This window comes from Oratosquilla oratoria, chromosome 18 (assembly GCF_046742065.1).
Source record: "Oratosquilla oratoria isolate Oo_2021 chromosome 18, ASM4674206v1, whole genome shotgun sequence".
In the NCBI taxonomy this organism is placed as follows: Eukaryota; Metazoa; Arthropoda; class Malacostraca; order Stomatopoda; family Squillidae; genus Oratosquilla; species Oratosquilla oratoria.
The window spans coordinates 54,283,385-54,297,363 of record NC_134794.1 but is presented as its reverse complement, the minus strand read 5'-3'; the positions used below and the strand labels follow the sequence as shown (position 1 = coordinate 54,297,363).

Sequence of the window (13,979 nt, the reverse complement as noted above, 5' to 3'; positions counted from 1 at the left end):
CTGGAGCAAAGAAGAGAGAGAGGCAACCTAATGACCATCTATGGAATCATGAGGGGCACAGAAATATTCGATAGATAGGACTTGTTACATTGGAACAAGAAACTCAAAAAGAGAGTTACAGAGGAGATCTGAAGAACAGTTTTCCATAGAGTGGTGGACATTTGGAACAAACTGGACGAAAAAATAATGTGTGGAAAAAACATTCATGAATTTAAGAGCAAACTAGACACTGCGAGATACAAAGGCGGGACACCACAAGTGTAGCTCCTCCCCTTCCCATAAAATACCACCAGGTAAATATATACTCATTTTAATTTTCATATCACATTACTGGTAGAGTTTGATTAAAGTAGGACTATATCTACATTACCAGTTTATACAATGAGTCCTCAAGTTACAATGGACTTTCATTCCTACACGATGTCAAAAACAGATTTTTGCTGTATGTTACAACCAGCCTATGTAAGCACCTTCCATGATGATTGTGTAGAGCCAGAAATCTTAATGAATATTATTTTTGTTTAATTGTATTTTTCTAGAATATTCTATCAGTGAAATCACTAAGCATTATGGGTAAACTGTAGCTCCACTCATCCATGATGTCATCAGAACATATTCAGATATAAACACAGACTAGGAACCTTAGATTTAGGAGAATGGGAAAAATTCCCAACCTCCAGTTCAGGATTCCATTAGAGGAATAATTGTTGGGATTTATGAGATCTAGATTTATGTCAAGAAATGAGATAATGAAGTCTTGAGCGATATCACAAAGTGGTAGTTGGCAGTTTATAAATGGATACAAACACGTTCACTAGCCACGTTGTTTCACGTGCAGGCACAGGTAGTCTAAGCCCCAACCACTTCCTTAACAGGTATGTCAATGTGTTCCGTAAAAATAATTGGAAATATATTGAAATAAGTGGAGATGCATGGATATATTTACATACAATAGATCATATTATTATGCATTGACTGAAGCAACCATTCTCCTAACAGGCAGAAAATGGGTTAAGGGAGTGTAATCAGAAACAAGTGTAAAGACATGGTGCTTAGAACATGCGATCAAAAGAATCTCTTCTGGTACATGTGAAATTTTATAAAGTGAGACTGTGGCAGAGTGAGTGTGCTCTCTCTCTCTCCCAAAGATATAGACAAATTTGGGTTGGGCTTGATAGGAAGTAGGTGAGGTAAACATTTGGATTAAAAGTGGCCAGAAGGTTAGATCATACGAATCCATGTCCTCCTCACTATGCCATTAAGGTGTTGAATTATGTAACCTCCTAACTATGCCATCAAGGGTTTCAATTATATATACACTACCTTGAACATCAATATTTCAAAGATAATAATCCAGGACAGGTTTTATTTCAGGCCTTAACTAGTAAACCAGTTGTGTTTACTGTAACCAATGAGTAAGACTTACATGTATTTTTTGTTCTATTTTTGTTACAATTTAATAATTAAGGGATTGAAAACGTGAGATATTCTTTAATTACCCAACCTGGATACCGCTACTACAAGTAACATTAAAAAGGCCTTAAAGGAGAACAGAATAAAATAATGTTTGATCAAGAACGTCACTTATCAAAATATATGTCTATTTTGGATTGGGTGGTGGCAGTGATTACTACTACAATAATTAGACTTAATATTATATTTCCCAATCACCATTATAGAGATATATTTGATTTTCCTCATAGGAGGTGCTCTTGATCAAACATTGGTTTATGAAGGCAATATACCCATCCATTTAACTAAATATTGTCAATGTTGTGGCACTACATAGTTTGGCAACAGCTGTACCATTGAGGCACTACATTTTTGGTGTCAATTGTGGAATCTAATAGACAGTATCATAGCATCACACTTTAATAATATTATCTTGGTCGATATTCTGGCACTATAATTGCTTTCCTTTCTTTTCAATGGACTGCCATCAGAAGAGTCTGCCTTACACTTGGAAGCTACAACAAAGGGCAACCCCCCCCCCCCAAAAAAAAAGCAACACAAATGAGCAAATGATTAATGGTCATTCAAAATGGCACTTCCTTCTGCTGTCAACTGTCTCATAATGACGTATTCCACCACATTCACTACCTAGTTCTTTGTATTATCATTACTACTACTACTACTACTACTACTATTATTATTATAAAAAAAAAAAAAAAAAAATACGGGTACATGCACTGCCAGCATTGTAAACATAAAACGATGGAGGTCAAGACTGTAGTAATCTGAGGACTCCCTAGTAGGAAAGGGTTTCAATCACTGATTATTAGTTTCATGTGGAAGGGTAAAGGAAACACTGTCCTGTCCAAGGTGATACAGAGATTTTGGGCCGGGTCACAAGACCAAGCGTCATATAGAAGGTCCCCATACAAGGTATTGACTGTAAAAATTTTATACATCTGATATACGTTATCAATTTAATGATACCACTACAGATGGGTCACACAGCATTCTCTCTTGAAGGGAGACTCATCTTCACTTAAAAAAAGAATATTGGTATTTAACTTCTTCTGCTGATCTCACTCATCTAACCCCTCATGACTCCACCTCTTCAGCATGATATTGAGCGGCCCAATGAAAGAGGCCCTGCTATCAGTGAAAAATACTCTTAATAGTGGTGAAGGTCCTTACGAGTTTTGAAAAAGGGCAGTGGGGAATGTTTCTATCTGACATCTATCTCTAACAATCAACACCACTTGCATGTACCTTTCATTGATACCACTTTTATAATAACTTCTCTATGAATGTAAACATTATGATAATGCCTCATTCTATTAAAGGAAATGGTGGCTCACATACATGGCTGGAAACTACATAAAATTAGGCTTTTGGATATACTGCACTGCATCACAGATATAATCATTAATGATCAATGCCACTGTGTAGGGGCATTAATGCTCTACCACTACTTTAACTACAACTTATGATAATTGTTCAAATGGTTTGAGGAAACTTGGAGATCCTATATACAAACACAATTTCTTTCCCCACCCTTTTGATACTAAACATAGCAAAATAAATTCTTTTGCAACACTAAAATTTTAGATAAGACCCACTTTTATTTTTTTCATATGTCAGGCCTATCTACTTCAATTTAATGGGAGGTTAAGCAACTTCTCTTAAATGTGGTTCCCATCTATCACATTATGGGTGTGAAAATTAATAGGATTGTCAATGTTCAAATAAATTTTGCCAGTACACATGATCGTGTACAATTTCAATAATATACATTTAATCTGTAAAATAATAATTCTGTATGTTACTTGTTTACTTTTGTAAACAAATCAATCTGTACTTTACATTCTTGCACTGTCCTTCAAATACTAAGAATCTCTTCCATGATTTAACTGAAGCATTATCATTATGAATGGCTGACTTGGTAGCATCCAACCACAATTGACTACAGAAAATATTTAGATTTCATATCAGTCTTATTTTCATCTAAAAGGTTCCACGGTATTCCTTCATCTGTGCATGCAAAACATCACTTATTTAATCTATAATTTAACATCCTAAGCATTTCAGAGACTGAATGTTTGTTTATATATTTTCTACAATGTTATAATTTAGCTTGATACTTGTTTTGCAGAACCTCAAGAACTTCATGTATATTTCAAATTAATGGTAGCCAACTTATAACATGACACACATATTTTGTGGGAGAAACTATAAACAGTAAGTTTGGGGCAAATTACAAAACTTCAATGTATTTGTAATCATGAGAGCAGACGACACATTGAAAAACACGAGCTACCCACCCACAACAATGACGTTGACATGCCCTTAACTATGGTAATTAAATATTTTTCTATTTAAATTACAATGTACAAACGTCACCATTACCATAAAAACTGCTAGGAATACAAGACAACAAGTGGAAATACATAAGTTTGGCAATTTCATACTCACGCCCTGTCAAAAACAATTCAATTTCCATCCATAACAATTTAATTTTTCTAGCAAGGCACACCCGATATTTTTCTAATTTCATACATGGCATCTCACCACCTTCAAAAACAAAATAACTTGTTCTTATGCAGTGAAATCTCCCATGTTAAGTGTTTACCTTGTAATAAGCCCCATTAGGGCCTAAAACTTCCACACACAAGTCGTCCATCTTCGCACCGGCAGGGAATGCTGGGAAGTCTAGGCGGAACCAGCCAATCAGGAAGTCTGTTAGGCATCTGTACTCTCCAATCATATGATAGAAACACAACAATTTGGTGAAAATAATGACAACGTTAGTTCGAATGTTTGCTTACACTCGACCTGTCAACTTCCTGTGAAGAAATTAATCTTAACAGAAAAGACCTGAAGAATGTCAACAATACTAAATCGTAGCGGATTTTTGAAAAGCTGTATACATAATGGAATTTATAGACAATAGTTGTGTAGGTTGTCACATTCTGTTGGGTTAATATGTTCAACCTATAGCCTAAAGTGGTCAAAAGTTGTGAATATCGAAAACTATTGGATTGCAGATTAGGTGATAAGAGAAAAAAAAATTATGAATAGTTAGCCCATGCCTCTTCCTTAGATATTGGACTTGAGGATGTGTTGATTTGTTTTGGGTCCTTTTTAGACATGTTGTTTGTGAGAAATAATTCAGAATCAAAGGTAAGAACAAGGTTACAAGGATCTCCGTATAGGGTACTGACCAGGGTATATGATATCATGCAACCATTACTTCCAGGATTTCATGACACACCATATCTGTGCAGTATTTTGGATTTGATAAAAAGCTAAGACCATTTGTTAAATTCAAGAAATCCAACAACCAACTTGATAATGCGGACTTCCTATATTGTAGGAATAAGGTTAAGTTTTTGAAGATTAAGGCTTAACATAAGTATTAATAAAATACATAAAAACAGAAATCAGTCAAAGAAACTATGGCAGCCCAAAAACAGTTGGGTACATCCTCTAAGTATGGCCTGGTGTATTGAGTTTAAAAATTTAAATTATTATTATGAAAAAAATTGAAAACATCCTGTTAAATAGTTTCATGTGTCAGTAACAACATTCCAAAGTCTTAAAGTGATCCAGCAATTTTTACCATCAATAATTATTTCAATATGGATATTGCATGCTGCCATCAGAACACATCACTACATATATCTAGCTTGTTATTGTTTTGAAATACAGCTTTTCTTACTTTACTGGTATAGTGTATTTGACAGCGACTCTGGTGTGTGTGTATGAGAGAGGGAAAGGATAGAAAGTGCATCAGTTTCCGTTAAAACAGGACTTGCATGTGATCTACATGGCTCTGTTGATGTGGTTTACTTATGCCACCATGTGTTTTCTTTGCTTCCACTTGGTTTCCTACAGCCTGCAAACACTTACAAGTATTTGAAATGCCTAGACCATCAAAACAAAAGAGGGCTGCAGCAGAGAAGGGGAGATGATCAGGCATAATTAAGAGAAAATGTGTGAAGAGGAGAGATAACCCTTTACTGGTTAAGGCTACCAATCTCTACCTTTAGAAACACTTTGAATGCATTGATTTACTTGAATAATTATTTATCAAATAATTTACCTACATGTTTCACCAATCACATCCATTAAATTGATGTCTGGAGTGTAAAACCCTCAAGGTAAAATTTGAAACCCATCCCCCCCCCTAAAATAATGTCATTCAAAGTACTACCACTTGACAATTTTTAGTCTATTTACATGATTCTTCATTTGAAAGCTGACACTTTCTTTTACATTCTGTATGTGTTGAATGTTGGACAATTTTTAGTCTACATGATTCTTCATTTGAAAGCTGACACTTTCTTTTACATTCTGTATGCGTTGAATGTTGGAATTTCTAGAAGGATATATGTTATTAAGAATTTAGGAATTCTGAGGGGTAAATATATCAATAGAGCAAAAAATAGCCACTGAACCTACACATGTTTAGTATGATGATATTATAACCATGCCCAATATTTTCTTAAAAAAAGAAAATAAAAATAAAGCATAAGTCCAAATAGTTGGTCACTAGTAGCAGTTTGAATATTTATTATTTTTGGACAATGAAATAAGGTTATTGTGTAAGTACAGCATCTGTTGACAAACATCAATGAAACTTGGTCAAAATGACTACAATGATGAGCATGACTCAGTAAAAAATCAGCTTCCTAGCTAAAAAAGGTTAAAAAAAAAGTTGATGTTTTATTAGAAGTGCACACCTACAAGGTACAGCATTAGAAAATTAAATATTAATTTTGTGAATCATTGCAATAGATATTTTTCTTGGTGGAAATTGATATCGGAAAACATTGCTAAAAGCTATTCAGAAATGAACAAAGTTGTCAACTCCTTTAGATGTTGTCTTTGTTATGATAGATTTGGTGGTTGGAGATGATAACGATAACCTAATGACCTCTAGAATTACATGCACCACTTTACCAAATACAGGTTACATTAGGTAGGTTAGGTTATAATAGACTATTTTATCATACTTAAATTTCTTTGACCTCTGCCTCTACCAAAACAAAGATCGCATATCAAATAGTCAGTGACTGTTTGTTTGTAGCTTTTAGCAACTTTTTCTATTATTGATTCCCACCAAGAATAATGTGTATTATGTTGATGTATTATAATTTACCAAATTATTATTTAATTTTGTGCGGCTGTATCATGTAGGTGTGGAATTCTAAAGATTTATCAAATATCTGAAGTGGATTGACATCCTTAAAGATTGGAGGTGATCTGGCAAATCATTTCAATGAATTCTTCACCGACATAGCTTCTAGACTGGTTGAAATTTCCAATTTGTTCAGGTAGATATGGTTGGAACTTTGTGAAAGGTTTTAATAGAAAACTACACCAATGGAAGGATTTTCAATGGAAGTCATGTATCCTTTGAAAAGGTAGTAAAGATTTTTAGAAGCTAGCAAGGCTGAAGGTATGGACAACATCCCAGCTTGTTTTGTGAGAGATGGTGCTTGTGTAATTGCTCACCCTATAAAACACATGATAAGCCTCTAAATAAGTTCAGGTATAAGTGCCAGATGACCTAAAATTAGCCAGAGTGGTGTCTTGTAGGTAGGTTTTGGTGTTAACACCATGGCTAGTCTAGTGGGACACCACTTTCACATCTCTGCCTGAGCCTCACTTACTGGAGCTGGTCTGTGATTGAGGTTGGGCTATTGGAGGCTCATCTGGGATGTTGTCCAGGACTTTATCTAGCCTCCTCTTGAAAGCCTCCATGCTGACTCCCCCAGTGCCTCCCTGTCTAACCTATTATAAGATTTTTCCAAATCCATAAAGGGCTAAAATACATCCTTACCTTTTGCTGAAACTTTCTCGCATATCTGTCTTACCACAAAAATTTGATCCACACAACCCCTACCTTTCCTAAACCCACAATTTCTCACCAATTTCTCCCTCTGTTCCTCTCCTAATCTTCTCTGTTAAAACCCTCTCATAAGCCTTCCCAATGACATTCAACAAGCCCCTCTGAAACTACTGTACTCGCATTTGTCCCCTTTTTCCTTGTAAAGTGAAACTATACAGGTACTCCTCCAGTCCTCCAGCATTCTACCCTCCCTTAGACACACATAAACAACTTCACTAGCCAGGCCACCATTACTGTACCTTCCTTCATCAGACACTCCACACAACACCCATCTTACCAGGTGCCTTACCTGCTCTCATCATTTTGATAACTACTTGCACTTCATCTTTTCTTATTTCTCCTCCATTTTCCTCGCCCATCATTGTCATTTTGTTTGTGCCTCCTACTGCTACTACCACTCACTCCCTATCCTCTTCCACTTTTAGCAGCTCCCTAAAATACTCTGCCCATCTTCCCCTTACTGCCTACTCTTCCATTATCATCTTTCCATCTGCACCTTTTACCTTTTCTTCTCTACTTGATTCACCCCTCCTTCCTCTCTTAACTTCCTTCTAAAACATCTTTTTATTACTTTTAAAAATTTCAATCAATCCCTCTCCCCCCATTTTATATCTGCCTCCTTTATCTTATGTTTTGCTTCTCTTCTTTTTTGTACCTCTCATATGTTTCTCTCATTCTACTTTGCAACCAGTCCATGAATGCTTGCTTCTTCTCTTCTACAACCTTTATCACTTCATCATCCCACCACTCACTACCCTTCCTTCTGTTCCCTCCTATCCTCTTTGTTCCACACACTATCTTTGCAGACCTTGTCACTCCATCCTTGAAACATTCCCATTTCTCCTCCATTCCTAGTTGTACCCTGTCCTTTACCACTTCCCACATTTCTCCATGCTTCTTGTACTCCTTCTCATTTAAATTGTTCACTCTAAGCACCTCCCTACCTTCTGTCCTTTTCCTCTTTCTCCATCAAACCTTCACTCTCAACTAACATTCCCCCCAAAAGATGATCTGATATTCCTCAACTCCCCTAAGAACATGGACACCCAAAACTCCTATTCTTCTGGATACCACTACATAGTTCATTAAAGCTCTATCAACCACCCTTCCATCCACCACCCTCTCCCATGTGTGCCTATGCTTAACTTTTTTCCCAAACACTGTGTTAGCTATCATCAACTCTCTAAACATATCTCCACCATTAAGTATCCACTACAATTTATACCTGGCACTCCATACTTCCCAACCACTCCATGCACTGGTTCATCCCCTACTCTAACATTGAGATCTAAGAATACCACTACTTTGACATTTCTCCCAAAACTCTCTATGCACTCATTTAATTCTATCAAAAAGTCTTTCCTCTACACTATTCCTACTAGGCCCATATGCTCTTACAAAGACCCACATCTCCCCAGTTACACCTTCATCCACATTAACTTTGAAGAAACCTTCCACTCCTATCTCTTCAAACTACCTCATGTATCCCATCCTCCTCCCCTTCCCTCCCACTATTACTCTTGTTTCCTACTCCCCCCCCACCATATGGTTTATGTTATCCTGGTGAGCCAGGGGCAGACCTGCAAGCACGGCTCCAGGAGGCAAAGCTTATCGCAACCAAGGTGGTGTGGGTGGGTGCTGTGAGAAGGTCCAGATCGTTTGAAGAAGAGTACTGGTCATCGGACAACATACATGAAAGTGTGGAACCCGTCATCATCACCATGGACAGCGATGACGAGTATGAACTGTTTATCCATAGTGGTATGGAATGAAATAAAATGCATGTCCAGTTATTATCATAATTTCCCTATCCATCATATGTATAAACTTGTTATTGAATTCCCTCTCCGGGTGCATGGTATTCAATTATTATTACATGTTTTTTTTTAGAGAGAGAGAGAGGAGGAGGGAAGGGGAGGAGGATGGGATACACGAGGTAGTTTGTGATTATGTCACAATTTCACTTGTTCGATTTACTTCACGGGTGTCGGCTGCAAGACATTTGATGTCAAGAGTAAACGCCGTAAATAAATACACTTGTGAAAGCACTATAACGTCAAAAATTAGGGCAGGGTGTGAATTAAGCTGTGCTAATATATTATGCTGATTAGTGAATGGTTATTTCAGAAATATGAGCGAAAAACAATGGGTCAAAGCCGCTGAAATACTTAGTAGTTTCACTCGGTGCCATCACATCCATCTTCCTTCTCACTAACTGTTAGGCTGGTTGAAGGCAAACTCTGATGGAGAGTTGGTTTTATTTAGCAATGAATGTTGGGCACCAGTTGGGGGGGGGGAGACAAGACGGTGAGGGAGTTGACGACTGTGTTTCAAGTCATGTCTCCAGGTAGGTCATTACCCATGTTTCTAATTGACGTGAGGTCAAATGTGATACAAGGGAAGTCTGACACAAAAATGTTCTTGGGCCACTGACTCATTTAGATAGAGGGTATAAGGCGGGTATCTCACATGAGTTCCTTCAAAGGGGCTTTGTGGTGTCTCACGTGGCAAACCCTGGTGCTGGCTAATCACCTGGCTGGCCCCACGAGTGATTCCCCTGGGGAGCCTTGGAGGTCAAATGTCGTGGACAGAGAAGAGGTGAGGACCAGGAGTGAGGACTACTAATGCCCCCACGGAAGTCGAGGCTGGAAAGTTCCCCTAAAGGAAATGGAAGAAAGGGGGACACACAAGACTGAAGACAAAGGAAAGACTCAAGCAAGACAAAGGAGAAGGAAGTATCAAGGGATAAAGATAGTAGCAATTGATTGTAGGTGAAGATAGGTTAGACAAGATGGAAGATACAGGAGTAAGCCAAAAGTGTTTGTTTTCACCAGGGTGCTAAGTGTGTGGGAATCACTTGTCTCGATAAATCCATATTTCAAGTAGGACTCATGGTATTGTCTGTTTAAAACTTTGTTTCTTTGATGTTGAAGGCTCTTCTGTCTCTTCACTGGGCCTTTTCCCCTTCACAAAGAAACTTTCTAACAACATCTGTTTCATACTCATTTTTGCTAATTTGTGGTTTAATTTCAGCGCTCAAGTGACCGAGATGTAACTTGAAAAATGAAAGGAAAATAAAAAATAACTAGACTCAGTAAATAAAATTTTAATAATTAAATGTTTCTTGTGCGGTCCGGTACCAATCAATCCACGGACCGGTACTGGTTCGCGGTCGGGTGGTTGGGGACCACTGCTTTAGACTATTACGTCTGAGGCGTTGTTCAGAGGGCCTCCAATATGAATCCACACAACACCATTACAACTATCCAGCAAGCTATTGTAGCTGCAATGACAATCATTCCCAAGACCCACTTCATTACTGCCTGCCAGCGGTTTAGATGCTGTCTAGAAGCTGGTATTGCGAATGATGGCGGTTTCATCGAATGAATACATGCATTGGGTAGGTATTCACATGTATAGAACGGTAAATGGCACTGAAATGCTTTACGGTGTCATTTTCCTTATTCCACGGACATTCCTTTGTTCTCAAATACTTGCCTCACCCGGTATATATATAATACCGGGTATATATATATATATATATATATACATATATATATATATATATGCAAGCAATTACATCACCGTGATACGAAAATGCAAAATAATCGCAAGAGAAGAGAAACTTGTAGACAGTAAGTACTTTCGTATATTATCTTCAGACTTATTCTGAAGGTGCAATGTATGAAAGTACTTACTGTCTACAAGTTTCTCTTCTCTTGTGGTTATTGACGCAGCCCGAAGGGATTTCTCGTCTTCTCCCGTCCTGCATGAGGGGACGGAGAGGGGGGTCGCCGAATTTATGAAGCGGCCTTGCTGTGGATGTGCTGTGTCTTGCAACACTGCTTCTGACCCAGGGCAATGGACAGGATGCAGGGATGACCCGTCATCCAGGAGGTGCCAAGATAGGAGGGAGGGTGGAGGGGAGTGGAATATATGGGAAATGAAATGGGTGGTAGTGATTTCCATGCCTTTTTCTTTTTGGCTAACCCCCGTGTAAAGGGGAAAAAGCCTTTGGTATATGTATGTATAATTATATGGGGAAGATGGCCGTATCTTACTCTTCCACCTCAAACCTGTCACAATGTCTCAACATATGTATATATATATCTGAATAGAATCACCAGTGACAGCGATGTCAATCAAATAATTCCGACAGTCGTCCCCGGACTCGAACCGAGGCTTGCGAGAAGCAAAGCCGACGCTCTACCGAGACTCTAAAATTTTCCAACTTGGGAGTTAATCTCACTCCCGAGGGACTAAGTCGACTGCTAACTGCCGTCCTAACTTAATTTTACGTAGAACTAATCCCACTCGGTAGCTCAGTTGGTAGAGCGTCGGCTATGCTTCTCGCAAGCCTTGATTCGAGTCCGGGGATGACTGTCGGAATTATTATATATATATATATAACATATGAGTTCCTTTGCACTCGAAAAGATATGCATGCGTACATATACGCCACTTCTAGCCCTGTAGCAATATTCTTTTGAAAAAGCTTGTAACGAAACTAGTCGAGAATAAGACTCCAGTCTTTCCTCTTCCCACCCACTTCACACACACACATATATATATATATAAAGTTGGGTTTCTCTTCCCACTGTGGAGGTGGCAGGGTGAGTTTTGAGAGATTGTATATGTGTGTGCGCGCCCCGGTTGCACTATGTTTATACTTGTACCATTGCCACTCACAATTTTAGTCAGTAGGCACGCCCTATGCCTCCGAAGAGATAATTTATTCAAGTCATAGACTAAGAATTTATATCGCATAGTCAGGCTTCTCACTTCAGCTATGATCTTTCGAGGTAAATAAAAATTCTCTTTTGTATCTATCTTCTGTTGATTTGAGTACACAGCACTACAAAATTCTTGCAAGGAATCCCGTCAAGAACACTCAATTTGGGTCCTAGGTCAGTTCTGCAGTGACGTCATGATTTCTTTAGTCCAATTATCTTTAACATTATATCTAACCTCCCGTAAGAGCGTGATCTTACCATCGTGAACCAATTTAATTTTCTTTTCCACCCTTTCTCCAATCAGATTCGGCGTTACAACTCCGCATGCATTATTGTTTACTCAAGCAATCTCAAATTTACTGCACACTGACTTAGTTACATCATCAAAAGCAAAACCGACATACATACATATACCAAGGCTTTTTCCCCCTTACCAGGGGGGTAGCCAAAAAGAAAAAGGCACAAAAACATTCCCACCCACTTCATCCCCGAAAACACTCCACCCTCCCTCCCATCTTAGCACCTCCTAGATGACGGGTCATCCCTGCACCCTGTCCACTGCCCAGGGTCAGAAGCAGTGTCGCAGGACACAGCACATCCACAGCAAGGCCGCTTCATTAAATCGGCGACCCCCCCCTCTCCGTCCCCCCATATAAAGGAGAGGACGGGGAGAAATCCCTTCGGGCTGCGTCAAAAATTTTTGCTCACACACACTACCTCACCCCCATTCCCCCGTCCAATCCACCTCATGCATCACAACATTTTCCATATACAACCATTCTCCAATTACCCCTGTCTTCTGTCCTCTCCCGCCCTTCCTCAACCGACATTCCCCTCTTCCCCAAAGCCCCCTTCACCCCATCCATCTCATCGTAGGACGTCCCTTCACGTTCACTCCCTCCACATCTGCCTTCCAGATGTGGAGGGTCCATAGGCTTTTGTTTATAAACATAACACTGAGAGCGAAGTTATACAATTCCTCGCCTTCGACCTGTTCTTTACCAATAAAAATGAAACTACCATTCTTTCTACCTCACTTGTCTATAATGATCTACGAGCCTCTTACAATATAGATATATATTTACAGTACAAAACAGCACAATTATTTGATAAGAAAAATAAAATGAACCTTAGGAAATTATATATATGCTATAAATAAGTAAGTAAAATACAGTACTCCCTCGTTATCGATGGGGGTTACATTCTTTAAACAGCCGTCGATAATAAAACCGTCGGTCACGATAGGGTTGCGTACCGGTAACCATAGCCTACCATGGGTCTCCGTAGTTGAAATATGTTAAATGAATGTATTTTCAAGTATTTCAAAATCCTTTACAAAGTATGCTATGTAAATGTGTAAACATATTAAAGTATAGATGATATGGGTGAAAAAACAACTAGTAAACTTAAGATTTCATTAGTGAACCTTTGACGAGTCCGCCCCAAAGGAAAAATTTGCCATATTACAATTGAATTTCGGCTCTGTAAGATTAGGAAATGGAGCAAAGGCAAGGGATAGTCAAGTTTAGGAAAGCAGATTACTTTGGGCTGAAAAAATAATTGAAGAAACAAACTGGTAATCCATGAATGCCTCAGGAATAACGAAGGTATGTGAAAAATCTCTCGGCATTGAGAATTAGAATTGATCAAACGTGTGCCAAAGGCTAGAGGAAAGGGGAAGCAGAAACAGGACAGGATTAACACAATGTGAGATTGCGAAAACGACCAAGGGTGTGGCTTCGGGGAAATGGAGGAAGAAAAGAACCAATTAAACAAAATAAACTTACAAACAAGCAAAGAATGACTACCTAAGAATTTGGAGGAAGGAAAAAAATAAAGATGTGTGGATAGATGCAAAGATGAACCAAGCCTGTTTTGCAGGT

The 13,979-nt window shown here is 38.5% G+C and overlaps 1 protein-coding gene across 4 annotated transcripts in view; it reads right to left on the bottom strand.

The window, feature by feature from the left end:
* Fmr1 (synaptic functional regulator FMR1) overlaps nt 1–4,230 on the bottom strand; it is a 244,039-nt gene extending 239,809 nt beyond the window's left edge. For 3 of the 4 annotated variants that reach the window (XM_076201990.1, XM_076201992.1, XM_076201991.1), the window contains exon 1: nt 4,079–4,230. In XM_076201990.1, coding sequence (XP_076058105.1) covers nt 4,079–4,213 — 135 coding nt within the window. In that variant the 5' untranslated portion in view covers nt 4,214–4,230. Of the gene's footprint in view, nt 1–3,921; nt 3,940–4,078 lie in introns of those variants that run through there. The other variant, XM_076201993.1, reaches the window with a different exon arrangement.
* Nucleotides 4,231–13,979: the final 9,749 nt, after the last annotated feature.